Source organism: Neophocaena asiaeorientalis, unplaced genomic scaffold (assembly GCF_003031525.2).
Source record: "Neophocaena asiaeorientalis asiaeorientalis breed wild unplaced genomic scaffold, Neophocaena_asiaeorientalis_V1.1 scaffold39, whole genome shotgun sequence".
Lineage (NCBI taxonomy): Eukaryota > Metazoa > Chordata > Mammalia > Artiodactyla > Phocoenidae > Neophocaena > Neophocaena asiaeorientalis.
This window is the reverse complement of record NW_020175670.1, coordinates 4,492,429-4,510,841: the sequence shown is the minus strand read 5'-3', so window position 1 is coordinate 4,510,841 and position 18,413 is coordinate 4,492,429. Positions and strand designations below refer to the sequence as shown.

General features: G+C 34.9%; 1 protein-coding gene across 1 annotated transcript in view; it reads left to right on the top strand.

The window, feature by feature from the left end:
• Positions 1 to 18,091, top strand: part of TMEM33 (transmembrane protein 33) — a 20,700-nt gene extending 2,609 nt beyond the window's left edge. The window contains exons 3-8 of the mRNA XM_024731693.1: positions 2,099 to 2,193; positions 2,719 to 2,906; positions 6,201 to 6,268; positions 7,213 to 7,346; positions 12,127 to 12,210; positions 16,369 to 18,091. Of these exons, the coding sequence (XP_024587461.1) occupies positions 2,099 to 2,193; positions 2,719 to 2,906; positions 6,201 to 6,268; positions 7,213 to 7,346; positions 12,127 to 12,210; positions 16,369 to 16,498 (699 nt within the window). The 3' untranslated portion in view covers positions 16,499 to 18,091. The remainder of the gene's footprint in view (positions 1 to 2,098; positions 2,194 to 2,718; positions 2,907 to 6,200; positions 6,269 to 7,212; positions 7,347 to 12,126; positions 12,211 to 16,368) is intronic.
• Positions 18,092 to 18,413: the final 322 nt, after the last annotated feature.

Sequence of the window (18,413 nt, the reverse complement as noted above, 5' to 3'; positions counted from 1 at the left end):
CCCCCCCTACAGATGACTAGATTCAGGTTAAACATTTTGGTAGGAATATTAAATAAGTGATATTCCGTTCTTCTCAGGGCATTATATATATCAGGAAACACTTTATGTTGATTTATCTCATCATTGGAGATAAGTTTGATCGTTTGGTTAAGGTGGTGTCCACCAGAGTTTCTGTTGTAAAGATAGCTTGTTTCCCTTTATAAATAAAAAGTGTTCTGTGTCATGATACTTTAAGATTGTGTGAATAATTTTTCACCTCAATAGTTTTTTCACCCAAAGATGCATTATATTTTTTGCCTGAATTATTTGTAACATGGTCAGTCAGTTCACTCTTAAAATGTAAACCAGTACGCTTTTTTAAACCTTTTTTAAATTGTGTAGTAAAATGCACATGCATAAAAGTGTACAAGATGAAATGCACAGTTTAGTGATTTATCACCAAATGAACACCGTAAACAAATAGGTTTTAAAGAAAATGTTCTAAAATTAAATTTCAAACTATCATGTAGAATCTGAGTATTTGTAGAGAAACTGAGCACTGTAAGCTGGATTCATCCTTCCACTTGACTACTGGTGATCATTTAAATTTAGAAGAGTAACAGTAGTAGGATTGGGTAGAATAAAGTGGAGGCACATATCTGAAATTACCTGCATACTGTTAGAAAGCGTGCAATAAAATTAAATAAAAAGCATCCTTGAATTTTAAAAGATACTTGCATTTTTCCCCACAACTTTTTTTATATCTTCTTTCAAATGATAAATAAGTTAGATTGCTTTGAGCAGTGTTTAAGACTCCAGGTTAAGACCAATTAGTGAGATTTGAAATCCTTTTCATGGAAACACTGTTTATAAAACATTAAATAGAATACAAAATACCAAAATTTATCACACATAGTAAAGATAAATATTGTTTTTGTGAGATTTTTGTTTATTTTATATACTCACACATGTCTGTATTGGGTCTTGATGTAAAAATTGTTTGTGTAGGTTCTATCAAAAAATGTAAAAGCCACTTTAGAATTTGAATACACAATACAGTTTGAATGAGAAAACTGATTTTAAGTTATTGCATTCGTAATGATGGACACATCTGTTGGCAAAATGAAGCAAAAGAAAAGATAGAATGAGGAAAAAATGGGGAAGAAAGTGATATATGGAAGTTTAATCCAGGGCCGCAGAAACCAGGCTAAGACTTGTCAGGGAGCTTCAAGAGGATGAAGAAAGTCATAAAATTGGAGGTGAGAATAATGGCACAATGTCACGTGCCATTAACACCTGACAGCCATATTTTGAGCCCCTACAGTATGCCAGGCTTTTGTGTGTACGTTGGCAAATCATCCAGAGGCTAAGTGACTATTACCATGGTTTTACATTTCTCCTTTGTAAGGTTGATACAGTCCAAATTGGCTTTGTGTGATGCCTTTTTACTCAGACCTGAGACTTGCCTGTTTGAATTTGAGATTTTTTTCTAAGAATAGGCATTATGGTTCTCTTGAGAGCAATTAATTCTTATTTAATGTTCTTTTAAAGTAGGTGAAGCCAGTATTAAAAGTGTTGAAGGAATACAGACAATTGTAGTTAAATTTTTCTTGCCTAATTAGTCTTTTTTTTTTTTAATGTCAACTGGTATTTTTCTATTTAAGTACTTCCTATGCTTTCCATATCAAAACTATAAGGAGGGGACTTCCCTGGTGGCGCAGTGGTTCAGAATCTGCCTGCCAGCGCAGGGGACACAGGTTCGAGCTCTGGCGCTGGAAGATCCCACATGCCGCGGAGCAACTAAGCCTGTGCACCACAACTACTGAGCCCACGTGCCACAACTACTGAAGCCTGTGCACCTAGAGCCCATGCTTCACAGCAACGAAGCCACCACAAACAAACAAACTTATTAACAAAAAAAACTATAGGGAGTTTGGCTTTGTTACTGAGCATATACATGAAACAGTTGCCCTAAGAGTTTACACTTAATGATCTTAAAAAAACAATTGCTACAGGGGCATTGAGACATTTTGAATAGGAATAAAACTACATAATATTCATCCTTAAAAACATAATTTGCAAGCTTAATTTACTACAATATTTTTCTTTTTACATTCAGCAATTCTTGATGGCCAATAAACTGGACACGGCAATGTGGCTTTCTCGCTTGTTCACAGTTTACTGCTCTGCTTTGTTTGTTCTGCCTCTTCTTGGGTATGTATTATACATGTTTCTGCCTTTGGTATTCACTTGTTCACTTTTTCTGGAATACCTTTTAGGTGTCATACTTGTTAAACTGCAAGGGGTTCAGGGACAAATAAAACACAGGTCTCATCCTTAAGGCACTAATATTCTAGTAATACCAACTGGAGGTATATTTTATATCATGTGCTTTGTGAAAAGTAACATCACATTGAAAATTGAGAGAAAATGGATGTGGGGATGAGATAAGTTTATGGTTTTTTTTGCATTTTTGATTGTTAAAAGGAAGAATGACTGCTTTATAAAATTCAGTTGGGTATTGTACATCAACTATGCTTCAATAGAAATAAATAAAAATTCAGTTGGGTATATATATAAAGTGATGCTTCTAAAAAGGTATAGTAGGGTCAAGCAATTTTTTTTCTATTGACAAGTAATAGATTTAGGTATTGTGCAATTATGATGCAATTCACAAAGGAGGAAGAGACACAGTAGTTGTTTACATCTCATGATAACCTCTCCCCTGGTAATTTGCAGGTTGCATGAAGCAGCAAGCTTTTACCAACGTGCTTTGCTGGCAAATGCTCTGACTAGTGCTCTGAGGCTGCACCAAAGATTACCACACTTCCAGTTAAGCAGAGCATTCCTGGCCCAGGCTTTGTTAGAGGACAGCTGCCACTACCTGTTGTATTCACTCATCTTTGTCAATTCCTACCCTGTTACCAGTATCCTTTTGTACCTTTTTGACAGTGAAATTGCCTACTGAGTGTATAGGAGATCTCTTCTTATTATTTTTTGCTACAGGAAGGATTCAGCAATGAGGGTGTTCCATGAAGCCTGGGTTGGTTGGTTTGTTGGCGCTTCATTTGAATGAAGATACATTAAGTGTAAGAATTTCTGACTCTGAAATGTGAAGTCCAAATTTTGAAGAGCTGATTGGGAATTTTAAACTTTGTATCTTTGATCTTGCCTCTTGTAAGCTTCTTTATTAGCAATGGGTATTTTAAAATTCAGATTCAAAGCACAAACCTATGGAGGACTTATTTTAATATATGTTTCTTTCATTTAATTCACACATTCTTTGGGAAAATGCCCAGATGCCTTGCCTTAAGAAAAGAGAAGTCATCAGCTCTTTCTTTCAACTCCCAGTGAGCTAGAAACAAATGGAAATAATCAAGAAATAACTTACTTAAGCTGAGAATGGGATAATTAATAAAATAAATAGAAATTAGTATTTGCTATGGATAGAGTAGAATATAAGGACACATGGATACTCTCTAGAGCCAATGAGAATTAAATAACTCATTTGGAATTTGTATGTTTATACATTTCAAAAATATGTTGTGGGATAAAAGTAGGTATTCTTAAAAAGGAGGGGAAGGGATTCTGCAGTTTGGTATGTTTGGGAAGCAATAGGTTAAACATTGTTAAATAGATTTCTTTACTGTAGGACCTTTGATATGGTAGTGTGCATTGTGAGACCTAAGAGTTATCAGTGTTCCCTAAACTTAATCATTTTAATAGGTTGTCCCCACCCCCACCCCTGCCCCCCTATGAATCATCCCTCAGGGGAGTATTCTGTACTTTCAAAAGTACTGTTCTTAAGTGTTCTTGAATAATTATGATACAACTGTACATAATGGAAAGCACAATAAAATATATCTCTAACACTAAATACTGCCTATTTAGATAATATTTTCTATGTTCATGAAGTATCAAATTTTAAATAGATTGTTTATAAGTTTTAAGGAAAAGAGAATAGGAGGAAAGTGACATTTTTTGAGCACCTATTTTGCCAGTATATACAGACTTGACATACTTAATCCTTGCAACACTCTGAAAAAAATTATGGTGAGCATTATATTATTGATAAGGCTACTGAGGCTCAAAGAGTTTAAAGTAACTTGCCTGGCATCACATTGGCAAGTGAGTAGTAATGTAGGTAAAACTCACTAGGTAATTGTTGTACTACAACTGTAAATGATAAGCACATTTGTTTGGCATATCATCGGGTTGACCTGCTTTTGTCAGCCACATTCATTGAGGTCCTTTATAATCACCAATATTAAAATTCTTGCTTTTCTTAGATATAATGGGAAATTATATAGAGGTTCATATTTCTGCCCTTACTAGCTTAAAATTTCTTTGTAAAGAAAAACAAATGATAGAAGCTGTGTTTTCTAGATAATTAATGTAGAGCAAATTGAATACATCAATACTGACCTCTGGGACAGTTTTATTGAGTGAATCCTGAGACGGTGCCAAATGACTCATGACAGTGAAGACAACCTCTCTGCCTTTTCTATCCAATTAGTTATTTGCTAGGCCATCTCTAGGGAATGTTGGAGATTAAGGATTTAATGTTCTTTAAATTCTTACAGGGAGGGGAGCGGGGAGTATGCAGTGGGAATAACATAAACTATTAATTGGCAAGAAATACTAATCTGATTGCGAAAGTAGTTGGGTATTATGTTAATAAAGGTGATCCCAAAGTCATGTTCTGATCTTTGCTCTTAGAAAGGTGTATTGTCCTTTTTCTATTGTACACTCTTCACCCCTTGTGTTTTCTAAATAGTTTAAATGTAACAATGAATGCTAAGGTTATGAATCTCTTATCAAGGATTTGTGAACTATAGAATGTTAGAGATGTAAGACTCATTAGAAATCCCTAGGTTTGATCGCTGCAAATTCATATGACAGAAGATGGAACTTGGCCTAGGGAAATGAAGTTAGTGTCAGAGCCAAGAGTGAACCCCAGATATCTTGACTCTGAATTAAGGATTCTGTTAGAAGTGTAAAACTCTGTGTGTGTGTGTGTGTGTGTGTGTGTGTGTGTGTGTGTGTGTGTGTGTGTATGATCTCTACTCAGGAGATTGGCATTTTACTTAAATTTTATGAATGGCACAGAAGAATTAGTGAGGATATTAATTGGAGAACATTTATATTAGAGAGTTAGGATTCTTATAATACTTGGCTATAGGTCATTGTTTACTAGCCACCTGGAACTTAGGAACCTTTGGGTCTTAAATGATGAGTTATGGTTAGAATGAATTCGATACTCAGGTTATGCTGTAGTGGTCATTTCCCTCACACCAAGCTTTCAGTTGGTGTAGAAAAATATAATGGTTTATTTCTTAGAAATTGCTACTATTTTTAGGACAAGTATTTTTGCCCTTCATAATTACCTATCTATATCATTTCATGGAAATAACTTAGACAAGTGGGGGACAAGTGGGGTTTTTTTGTTATCAACCTAGCAGAAATTGGTGTAAAGTCTTTTGAGCAATTTCCATTTTTCAGAAAGCTGAATGAAAATTGTATATTTTATCTATGACATAAAGCCAAACAGTGAAACTCAAATATAAGGATTCTTTGCTCACATCTGTAATTAAACTGATGAGACTCTCAATTGACTATATATAAAACCAAATATACACTGTCTTTTTTATTTGTACAAATTGAGAACACATTAACTGTAAAAGCTTGATTGGAACAGTATCTCAAAATAATGGGGTCCTTGTAGGAAAGAAAGAATTAAACATCTTTAGTTGAGGAAAATTTGAGAACTACTATTTAAACCACTACTCTATACTCTTTCCTAAGCAACTGAGTTGATGAAAGCAGTACAAAAGACTATTTTGGTATTTGAAGGCTAAGTTATTGTCCAGGATGACCATTGTAGGGTTAAAAGCTGTATCACTTAACGCTTTGAGATGGCCTAGATTTCAACTTAATTTAGCCAATGTTCGCAATATTTTATCCAATAGGAATAGGTGAAAAAGCTTTTTTCACTATTTTCTTCATAAAAAGAACTATGAGGTTTAAAAAATGCAAGTTGACTTTCTTCTTTACAGATTAAAAAAACCTTCATTTTATAAAGTGTATCAGTAGACCAAAAGCCATCACTGAACTCATTTTAGCAGATGCCATTTTAGATCTGTATATTTGAACATAATACATAGCCTGTTTTGCAAAGTGCTTGATGAATTTTTAATGTTTTCCTTAATTATTTTCTTCAGTGAGTATTTTCCCAGTCTTGCTATTTTCTTTACTTCATGCTGCCACATACACGAAAAAGGTCCTTGATGTAAGTAAAATTGTGCTGGCTTTGTTTTTTGTTTTTGACTCCTGGATTTACAGATAGTTAACACAAATTTGAGTTTTAAGACATTTGGGCATTTGTCACAAAAAGGTCCTGTATTCCGTACAAACTTGCTCTAAATTCGTGATTTGAAAGTTTTGGTATTTTTTACTGTTTAAGTTTCGATAAAATAGTACATTTTGTAGATAAGGGGTTGTATTCAAGTTTACCCCCCAGTTCCTGGAGTAATTTCTGAAGTTTGAAATAGATCTTTTTATTTAAAAAAAAATCATATATTTTTGATTTGGTAAGTTGTCAGAGAACTCTTGTTCTGTCAGTAATTTTAACATACCATGTGTGTAGAGTGTACCAAATTTCTTTTACACTGATGTTCAGAACTGCTACTTTCCTAAAATTTTTTCTTCTTACTGGGTTGGATCATTAAGCCTAATAACTGCAGTGTGCCAGGCAGATTGACTGCATGTGCACTGAAATTTGAATTAAAATATCCAGAATTGTGCCTTGTGTTGGCCTTCTTATTTATCCCTATAGTTCTTGGGTCACAGCAGTAATTGGACTCTGTAATTTCTACCTTTAATCAACTAAGGAGTCACAGATACTTTAACTGTATTTCTGGGTGGCCAGGTTTTGTTATGGTTGGAGAGAAATAACCACTTTTCTTGAAATAAGGAAGATAAAGTGTCTATGAATGAAAAGGACTTTTATTGAAGTTGTTTCTCTATTTAACTCTACAAATATAGAAAATACAATAAAGCAGGAAAATATGTTAACTGTTGTCCCTAAATTTGTACATTTTTATATCATCATTTTCAAATAATTGTCTTTTGGTTGTATTGTGTATTGGATATGCAATTTATCTAAAGAAAGAAAATAATTGAGTGATCGAAAATGCTTTTGTTATTTCTAATGTTTGTTTTCTTATGTTTTAGGCAAAGGGTTCAAATAGTTTACCTCTGCTGAGATCTCTCTTGGATAAATTAAGCGCTAATCAACAGAATATTCTGAAATTCATTGCTTGTAATGAAATATTCTTGATGCCTGCTACAGTTTTTATGCTTTTTAGGTAAGAATACAAATATATTTATTTTAGGAGGCTGGTGTCTAAGTGAACATAATAAATGTATCAACTCAAATTTTATCCTGCTTACATCTGTTGAAGTACGTACTGAGATTCAGAGCTTAGATGGATCATAGCAATAATCTTTTCACATGATAATAGAGAACCTGAGAGTATAGTGAACTCCTGTAGTTTACTATGATAAACCTAGGCATTTGTCTTCTTTATTATTCCTTGTGATTTATCATTTAACATTCTGAAAATTAATTTCAGAATAACTACTTTTGAAAGAATCTTAGGAAGGCTAGTTTAGTCCATTCTAACATTATTGAGATGATTTTTCCCATACTAGAGAAAAATCTGAAAAATTAAGGTCGGGTATTATTAGTTGCTTACTGCCACCTCCATATTTTGTATGTTAATTATAGAAGGAATGCATGAATAAAGAAAGCCTTCCTTTTTTTTTTTTTTTTTTTTTTTGCGGTACGCGGGCCTCTAACTGTTGGGGCCTCTCCGGTTGCGGAGCACAGACTCTGGACGAGCAGGCTCAGGGGCCACTCGGCAGGCACAGGGCCCAGCCGCTCCGCAGCATGTGGGATCTTCCCGGACCGGGGCACAAACCTGTGTCCCCTGCATCAGCAGGCGGACTCTCAACCACTGCGCCACCAGGGAAGCCCAAGAAAACCTTCCTTTTAAAAATAGAACATTAGGATAGTATTGACCTCTCTATCTATATTCTTGCATTTAAGTTTTAAAACCACATTTCTGCCCAGATTATTGCCTTTTCAGTTTCTTAAATAATAGGACATTACAGGTAAAAAAAAAAAAATAATAGGACATTACAAATAAAAGCTAAAATACCATTTGACTGTGAATCCTAGTTGGATTCTGTCCTCTCCTTCCCAGAGCTAAGGAGTTTGATATGGGTACATGTATGTAGTTCTTTTAAAGTACTTACACAGATGGATAGAAAAAATATATTATTATTTTATGGGTGCGGGGCTTTGTTTAGTTTTTTGGGTTTTTTAAATAAATTTATTTTATTTTTGGCTGCATTGGGTCTTAATTGCTGCGCGTAGGCTTCCTCTAGTTGAGGCGAGCAGGGGCTACTCTTTGTTGCGGTGTGCTGGCTTCTCATTGCAGTGGCTTCTTTTGTTGCGGAGCACGGGCTCTAGGTGTGCAGGCTTCAGTAGTTGCAGCACGCGGGCTCAGTAGTTGTGGCACACAGGCTTAGTTGCTCCGTGGCACGTGGGATCTTCCCGGACCAGGGCTCAAACCCATGTCCCCTGCATTGGCAGGGGGATTCTTAAGCACTGTGTCACCTGGGAAGTCCCTTTGTTTAGTTTTTATTTTACATCAAAGGCATCAGTTGTCTGCATCTTGCTTTTTTCGTTCATACAGTATGTTTTCATAACCTATTTATATGACATTCATATTTCTGGTTTGTTTCACTTAATGGCTGTATAGTGTTCCATCATATTATTATGCTATATTTTATTACCCATTCCCCTGTTGATGGCCATTTGTTTCCAGATTTTTACTTTTCCAAATGTTGATGCAGTAAACATTTTTTTTACCTGTCTGCTTATACTTTTATGTGAGTCTGTACTTTTGCTGAGTCTAAGCTAGGTGCATTTTATATTTAATAGACCATACCAAATTGTCCTCTAATAGATCTGTATTATCTGTTTTCCATAATCTCATTAATTTGTAACAAACTTGTTTTTGTCTATGAAATATTTCATTTTAATGTTCATTGCCTTGGTTAACTAGTAAGGTTTTTATATACCTGACAGTTACTCCTTTCTTTAGCAGTCTTTCTTTAAGCTGGTGATAGAGTTTTCTAGATTTCTTCATAAATGCATCTGTACCATTCTTATAAATAATATCTTCCTCTGAAAACTCCAGGATCACCATATGTTGCTTAAGTTGTGGGGTTCAAAACTATAGGGTCCTGGAATGATACAACGGGAAGACTTCTTTTTTCTTTTTTTTGGGAAGACTTCTTATTGGGTGTTTGGGAGCTGGATTCTGGTTGATTTGACCACTAACTTAGCCTTCTGGGCCTTGATTTTCTACACTTAAAAAATTAGTAGTAGTTAAATAAGTAATTGCCAAAACTCCTTCTAGTTGTAACGTACCATGAATGTTGGGTATAGAATTTGATGCAACTGTATTTGTCGATTATTCCACTCTGAAATTTTCACCCTAGAAGTTAGTTCATTTCTTTTTTGTGATCCTGATCATACACTTAAACATTTTAATTGGTAAAAGGAACCTTTTGCCCTCTTACTTTCTTGCTCATTTTTCTTTTTCTTGGGTCATCTGGTCTTGAGTCACATGAGGTTCTGTGATTTGTTTCATGTACCTGGGTGAAAGTTAAAATGTAGCTACCAAAACTAACTCTTTATGTGGAGGTAATTGGTGACTATATCTGAAACCTCCACATTCTGGTTAATAAACAAAATAATTTGTTCTCCTTTTAGGTAAGCTTAAGAGAATTATAATGAAATGCTGAGATGCCAGGCACACTTAAACAAAAACCTCATTTTTGAGACTTCCCTGGTGGTGCAGTGGTTAAGACTGCCTGCCAATGCAGGGGACACAGGTTCGATCCCTGGTGTGGGAAGATCCCACGGGCCGCGGAGCAGCTAAGCCCGTGCGCCACAGCTACTGAGCCTGCACTCTAAAGCCCGTGAGCCACAACTTAAAAGCCCACGCACCACAACGAAGAGTAGCCCCACTCGCTGCAACTAGAGAAAGCCCGTGCGCAGCAGTGAAGACCCAACACAGCCCCCCCACCGCAAAATAAAAGTCTGTTTTGGAACTGTATTGAATTTTTTGTTGGAGCACCAAGTTTTGACTATACTGGTATATTAAGTCAATTGTGCTACTTAATCTTTTATTTAAACACTTATGTACAAGTTGATTTTAATTTTTAAGATTGTAAAGGAAATGAGAATTTACCAAAAATATTTAAATAGGGGAATCACTTTGTTATTCTAAAAAATTAAAATTAAGTAATAAAGTTTTATTCAATCCCTAATAAGAAAAGCTGTTCATGTTTCAAGTGTGTCACTTGACCACAACGCAAACTGTAAAATTAAAAACAATTTTAAGTCATTGTTCCTTAAATGCTACCTTTCGTGGTAGAAACACAGTCTGATGTTAGAAGGCTTTATTAAGTTAAACTTGTAGCAGTAATGCATAAAGCTCTGTATTTAAAAGTGAACATTCTATGAGTTTTCTTATACATGTAGTGTATGAGTTTATCTTACATGTACATGCACACATGTGCAAAGACAAGTAAAAGGATGATCGTTGTAGTTTTATTCATTAGTAGAGAGCTTGTTACATAACAGTACATGCATAAGATGGAATATTTGAAGCTGTGAAAAGAATGAGGTAATTTGTGTGTTGTGATAGGGGATGATCTCCAAGATATAATAAGTTTAAAAGTGGTTGAGAACTGTGTAGGGTATTCCCCATTTATATTTTGGAGTGTGTGTGTTTAAAGACATGTATATTTCTTTCTGCCTCAGTTTCTTCATCTTTAAAATCAGAATGATAATACCACTTCCCTCCTAGAGTTAAATGGATTCAGTGCATTACAAAATGAGCACTGTGTGTTAGTCATTATATATACTTGTTTATGTAAATTTCTGGAAGGATGTATTAGAGACTGCTATGACTTTGAGGAAGGAACTAACTTGGCTGATGGAAAATTTGTTTTTCATTGAATATTCTTTTCTACTTACGTTTTCGGTAATAGTGAGTTTCTCAATTTAAAGAGTTAAAGTTTTAAATGATTTATTGGGGAAGGTGGATATTACATTTAGTTATAAGTTTGTAATCATGTAAATTTTTATTATGACAGTAATATCACACAGTTTAGGGGGGAAAAAGGCTAAAAAAGGGAATTCCCTGGCGGTCCAGTGGTTGGGACTCCACGCTTCCACTGCAGGGGCCCAGGTTTGATCCCTGGTTGGGGAACTAAGATCCCGCAAGCCTCATGGTGCGGCCAAAATTAAAAAGGGGTGGGGGGTGAGGGGTGGGACTAAAAAAAATTAATCTAACAAACAAACCGTATTTAGCATCTTAATGCATTTATTCCCCCCAAAAGTTTAAAAATATAGTTGTAGTAATAGGTATAGCTTTACATTCAGCTTTCGTCAGAGTTACTGTGTAGTTTTCATAGTCAAGATTTTAAGTAGTTGCATACCAAGTCCATCAAACATATGATTTACTTAGCCCTGCTACCTAACTATCCATGTTAGTTTGTTGCTGCATTTTATCTGTAGTTATTTTAGTGAATATCTTAAGATAGTTTTTCCTAGGAAAGTATTCCAGACTTAGAATTTCATAAACATATATATGACTGTTGAGGTATTGTCATTGTTTTTTAAACGAAGAAAAATAATGTAGGCTATGTAAATTTACTAGTGACCCTGTGTGGTTTTATTAGTTTTCTTATTTGCTTATATAAAATAAATTACTTTTTATTTTAAATATCTTATAAAGTTTTAAAACTTTATTATCAGTTATTAGTGGTAATTGTTGAAGCATTTATTTAATATTTGCTGGTTTATTTAAAAGCTTTTAAAAATTTAGAAAATAATACCTACGTAAATACATGAATAACTTGGATTTAGATATGATAGATAATACTGTGACCATTTGATGAATGAAGACACACACATTCTCCAATTAAATTGCCTTTAAATTTTGAGAGTATACATATGAATTGATGATGTATATTTATTGCCCTTGTATTTGTTTATTTCAGTGGTCAAGGAAGTTTGCTCCAGCCTTTTATATACTATAGATTCCTTACTCTTCGATACTCCTCTCGAAGAAATCCATATTGTCGGTAAGCTGGTGACTAGTTTAAACCTGTTTTATTTATTAAGAGTATTGTGAAATACAGTATTTGTAACTTTTAAGAGTTGATTAACTTTTTTGTTAGAATTTAGAAGCAAGCAATGTTTTTGTGAATTTAAGTTTTGGCCTTAGAACTACCGAGGATTGATGAGGAGGTGGTTGTACTTCTTTTCAGACACTAAGACTAGACTTTTATTGACCACTTCTAAAACACTGCTAAAGCTTAAGGAGTTTTAAAATGTGTAGGACATAAGTCCCACTCTCAAGGCACTTTCCTAGTTGAAGAAACAAAAAACACATGTCAAATAATAAGAAAGGAAGCAGTAGTTTAGGATATGGTATTCACGTTGTCAATCTATGATGAATTGTCATGTTTATTCTACTATATCAGTACTATAATCCACAACAGGGGAGAGATCATTGAGCCAGAAGAGAGAAGAGCCCAGGAAAGTTTCACAAAATAGAGATTTTAATTTGTTCTGGAAGGATTAAAGCCTTTGAATAGACAGAATAAGGAAAAGCATTTTAGGTAGGAAAACAGAACAAGTTCAGAGGCAAGAAGATAAAAGCAGAGTTTAAGGGGCATTGAGTAGACCTATTTGACTATAAGGGAAATTCTGAATGGTGAGTGCATGGAGCAAAGATTTACAAGGTATATTGGAGCCATATCATAAAACTTCTTGAGTTTCAGGGTAAGAAGTTTGGAACTTACTTTTTGGATGTATAAGAATGATGGTTTTGACAGGATCATAATAGTTTTCTGATAGCCTGTGCAGAATTGTTTGGAGTGGTAAAATGAAGCAGAGAAATATTTTAGTAAATTATCATAATATTGAGGAACGGAGGCTTAAATTAATGTACAATAAATTATGCCTTCTGATCTCAAAAATTAGAAGAAAACAAAAATGAATAGCTGTTCTTTTTTTTAATTTTTATTTATTTATTTATTTTGGCGGGCTTTTCATCATGGTGGCTTCTCTTGCGGAGCACAGGCTCTAGGCGTGCAAGCTCAATAGTTGTGGCTCACAGGCTCTAGAGCTCATGCTCAGTAGTTGTGGCACACGGGCTTAGTTGCTCTGTGGCATGTGGGATCTTCCCGGACCAGGGTTCAAATCCATGTCCCCTGCATTGGCAGGCGGATTTTTTAACCACTGTGCTACCAGGGAAGTCCCTGAATAGCTGTTTTTAATAGCTTCTTAAATATGTTACTCAGATATTAATGTTAACATAGTTTTTGTTTTCACGTTTAAAATAAATTCATCATGTAGTAGAATTCAGCCAGAAATCCAGTGAGTGTGTTAGCATGATCTCTATTATATTTTCACAAGCAAAGTAAAAACTGAATTTGAATGCTGGTCCATCATTTGCCAGGTCCATCATTATGACTTCAGGCGAGTTACTTAAATTTTAATTTCTTCACTGACAGAAAAACCTCCTTCTGGAGGTGAAATGAAGTAGTGTTTTTAAAAGTGCTTAGATTCTATTAGGTTCTTAATAGTTCATTTTCCTTTTTTTATGCTTCTGATTCTCCTTTGAAGGGGTTTTTATGGTTTCACAGACAATGTCTTTTTCACAGTACTTCCTAAAATAGAGCTTATTTTCTTTAGACATAGGTTCTTAATGAGTTCATAGTCAAAAATAAACCTTTAATTTTACTTGATTCCATGAGTTTTTCCCTTTTTCTTTCTGGTTCTTGTATTCATTTTAGACATCATATTCTGGTTCCCTACCCTGGCATCCAGTTTTCATCAGTAGATTTGTTTTTCTCTGCTTCTTTATATCCTCTTCTTCTCTACTCCTGTTTTCTCCACATATCCTTAAATCATATCATTACCTATAAAAATGTAGAAGTATTCAGTGGAATAGAAAAGAAAGGATAGCAGTGCTGTAAGATAACACAAATATGTGCTAATAAACATCTCGCATTAGTACACATTTTAATCAAAACAGTGGAAAGGTAATGAAAAATATTTGGGCTTATAAATATTGATAAGCAGGCTATAAAACTACATTTTCTACACTATACTTTTTTTTCTTAAGGTTTATGAGACAGTCTATATAGCCAGTTTGTACCATGTTCACTTATCACGATATTTATTCTCAAGTTAGTCGTATGAGTCCTTTGTTCATGTCTAGTGTAGATTGTGCAGAGCTGTGCTAATAGAGCAGCCACTAGCCACATTTGACCATTTAAATTTAAATTAATTAAAATTCATAAAATTTAAAACTCAGTTCCTGAGTCAACACTAACCATATTGTTCAGTGCTCAGAAGCCATGCATGGCTGATGGCCGCTGCATTGGACAAACAGACATTTTCATCACCACTGAAAGTGCTGCTGTTTATGCCAGGGATAGAACCATGAATACGAGAACAAGGCATGCCTTATCGGTAACCTGAAGGGGTTTAACTAGAGTGTTTTCAGGATGCCCTCTAACTTGATTCATTAGCCTCATTTATTCTGAAGACAGTGATTGTGTGTTGATGATAACAAGTTTAATGTGGGATTGAAATACCTGCTTTCTAGGGACTTAGAGCTGAGTGAATTAGATAGCTACATAAGTCAGTATGATGATGAAGGTGCTGTGAAGGCACACAGTGCAGAGGGAGACAGATGAGAATTCACGGAGGACGTGGTAATAGAAGGCCAAGCCTTTTGAAGTCTGAGTTCTGGCATGTGGGTGCCTGAATGCGCTTGGCATGCCAGTAGTTGTCACTTGAGTTGAGGAGGTATATAGGGAAGTAGTGAAGATCTGTGCCCGGAAAGGGAGACAGGAACTAGATCATGTGGAAGGGTTTGGACTTTATTCTAAGGTGGGAAGAGCATTTGAAGTTTGTAATGTGGAGGGGTTGAGAACACGATAAGGTCTGATTTAGAAATACTATTCCAGAAGATGGATTTCAGGCTCACCAAAAGGACAAAAAGACCAATTTGGAAACTGTTAGAGAAATCCAGAGCCTGAACTAATTCAGCGGTAAAAAAGGGATAAATTCGAAAGCTATTTAGGAGAGTTGGAACTTGGGGCTTAGGGAAGAAGAATATAAAGAAGACTTCCAGGTTTCTGGCCTGGGAACCTTGGAGAGTCATGAGTAATGTGGCTGTCACAAAGGTAGGAGATACAAGAAGGTCAGGTTTTTAGATAAATGTGCATCTTTCCAAATTTCCTTCCTGTTTTTGTGTGAGAGTGTATTACATCCTTTTAAAAAACAGATTATTGCCTTCTCCTAACCATAAAAATAACACAGAGCTTACAAAAAGGTAGAAGTTGTGTCTTTATGTAGGATGAGTCAGCACATAAAAATATGAACAGCCAAAATTATCCTTGATGATTCTCTAAAGCACTTATAAATTACAGTACAGTATACATGATTTTGTGTCTACTAACCTGTACAATATGTGTGATGTGTGTGTGATTACAGTATGTAATATAATAAAGAGTACTTCGTAGGCAAGTGGCACAGTTAAGGCAAAGCCGTGATCCACAGCCAGCCTAGGCTCAAAACAGGCAGCGTAACATGGGCATCATGGCAGAGGGTGGTAGGAGATGAAGCAGGAAAATTCAACTGAGACAAGATTGCAGAAGGCACAGGATGTTGAGGAGGTGGGATTTAGTCTGAAGGCAAACAAGAGCTTATTTGATCAATGGAATGATCCAGTTGGGAGGTAACATTTATTGAGCATCTTCCGTGTTGTCTCATTTAAACTTCACTGTGACTCCAATAAGTACATAGCCCCATTTTTCAGATGAGGAAAGCTCTAAGAGGCAGTATGTTCTTTTAAGGAAATAGTAGGTGGGATTGCTCATATTATTTTCACTTTCTTGGTCTCTTTTTTAGAACTAGTTGAATTTGCCTAAGTCAAATATGAAAACTATGTGACTCAACTGTAAAGAAGATACAGATCATCCCTAATCTCAGCCCTCAGAGAGAGCCACTTATTAAATGCTTTTGTTAAATGCTTTTTTTCCCCAAAAAAGGAAACAGGTGTTGATTTGGGGGACTTTATTTTGTATGTTCCCTACAGTGCATCCTGGTTACTTTTACTTCAAATTCTTTAATGGCTGTGGGAAAGTCCTTCATTAGCATTTGCTCTTGCATTACGTTGCATTTTCATTGGGTTCCTGAAAGAAAACTGTTTTATGTTGCAGGACCTTGTTTAATGAACTGAGGATTGTTGTTGAACATCTAATAATGAAACCTGCTTGCCCACTGTTTGTGAGAAGACTTTGTCTCCAGAGCATTGCCTTTATAAGCAGACTGGCACCAACAGTTGCATAGTTTAACATCCAGCTAAGTTATATATAATATAAATAAGCATTGTTAGCTGCTGGTACTTCTGCTATGGATGGTTAATTCCAGGTGTAAAACTGACCTCAATGCAATTTACATAATTTACATAAATGCATCTCGAAAGAAAAATGATCATTTTCCTGGCATGTTAAATCAAGCCTTTTAAACACTTTCTGAGAAACTTTATTGTAATGTATTGTTAATAGTTAGGGAAGTTTGAATCTTGTGATAAATGTATCAAAAATTCTTTAGATGCTGCTGTGCCTTTATCATGAAGTACATTTATTTCTCTGGTAAAAATAGCTCTAAAATTTGTTTTCATCTAATTGGTAACCTGAACTTATATCTGGCATGAGTTCATTATAGTAACGTTAACATGTAAATTCAGTATATTTTGAGACAGTATTCTTTTGCCATTCAGTAATTTTGGTTGATGATTTTAACAAAAACACTTCCCACTGTATTTAATTTCAAATTGCTTTTAAATTGATTTTGTGCTGCTTTGTTAGGACAGATTTATTTTAGATGTACCATTATAATAGGAATGCTATATGTATCTTATACTATGACCTTCCAAAATTTTATTTTCATAATTACTTCTGTGGCTTTGAATATTTTTTTTTAAAAAGGCCCAACTGAAAGCTTGTTAACCAATTGGGTAAATATTTGTGGTCACCTAAGCGTTTTACATCAGAGAGCAATACAGTAGTCGGACAGTTTTCCTTTCACAGACCCATTGAGTAACATTTCTCAAATAGGAAATCCTTCTTTTAGAAATGTGGATACATAGGTTTTAGTATTACTGTAGTTTATACAATTACTTAGATCAGATTCTTGACTGCGAGTTTTCTCGGTTTCTTAGGCTTGATTTTCATAGACAGTTGCAGCAATTCAGATGCCTTTTGAAAGGAATGTAACTGAAGATTGAGCGCATGACTAGACTTTGTATCTGTTCTGAAATAATAATGAAGATTATACATACTTACCCATCAAATCTGACTTGAAAGGTTTATAGGAAAGGTTATTGCCTGGGAATGGAGCCAGGGGAGGAGTTGTGGGGGAAATAGTACACGTTTCGGTGGTGTAACGCACAGCTGTATTTGGGGGGGTTGGATGTATTATGCAACTGTGATTTGAGTTGTATAATACGTTAAATGTGTTCGTTGAGCTTCCATTAACTCCTTTTTAAAATTCATTCTGATCTTTATTGTTGCATGATTGGAAATGTTTAAAAGCTTGCAAAATGTAAATACAGAGTAATGTAACGGTTTTTTGTGACCAGTTTTCTTCTATGTGCATGTAACTTGGATTTCTCCAGTATACTCAGTGACTTATCAGTAACATCAGTTTTCTTTTTCAACTTTTTGATCTATAGAAATGTGATACCTACTTGATAGCTCAACTGTCACCAGCTATTTTTGTAATTTTGTAATATTTATCTACTAAGTTAGAGAAGCCTCGTAATATACAGTTGATTGTAGGGGTGGGGCAGTCTCACTATCACTATGTATCACTATCTGATGGTTTTAAAAACTAAACTTTCTAGAGCAATAAAGTAATTATAAGGTTAAGTAAACAATATATTATTGATTTCTAGTGACGTTTTTAAAAATTTGAATTGTATCAAGAAATTTTGGCAGCTGAAGGCATACTTTTAAGTTACTAGGCGTTTTTGTTTGCTTTTACAATTTTTTTTAATCATGAGATAATTTTAGATTTGTAGAAGAGTTGTAAAAAATAGTAAAGAGAGTTCCTATATATCCTTTACTCAGCTTCTCCTTGTGTTAACAGCTTCCATAACTATACAACATTTATTAAAACTAAGAAATTAACCCTGGAGCAATGCTATTAACTATTAAGGTACAGAACTTATTCACATTTCACCAGTTTTTCCATTTATTAA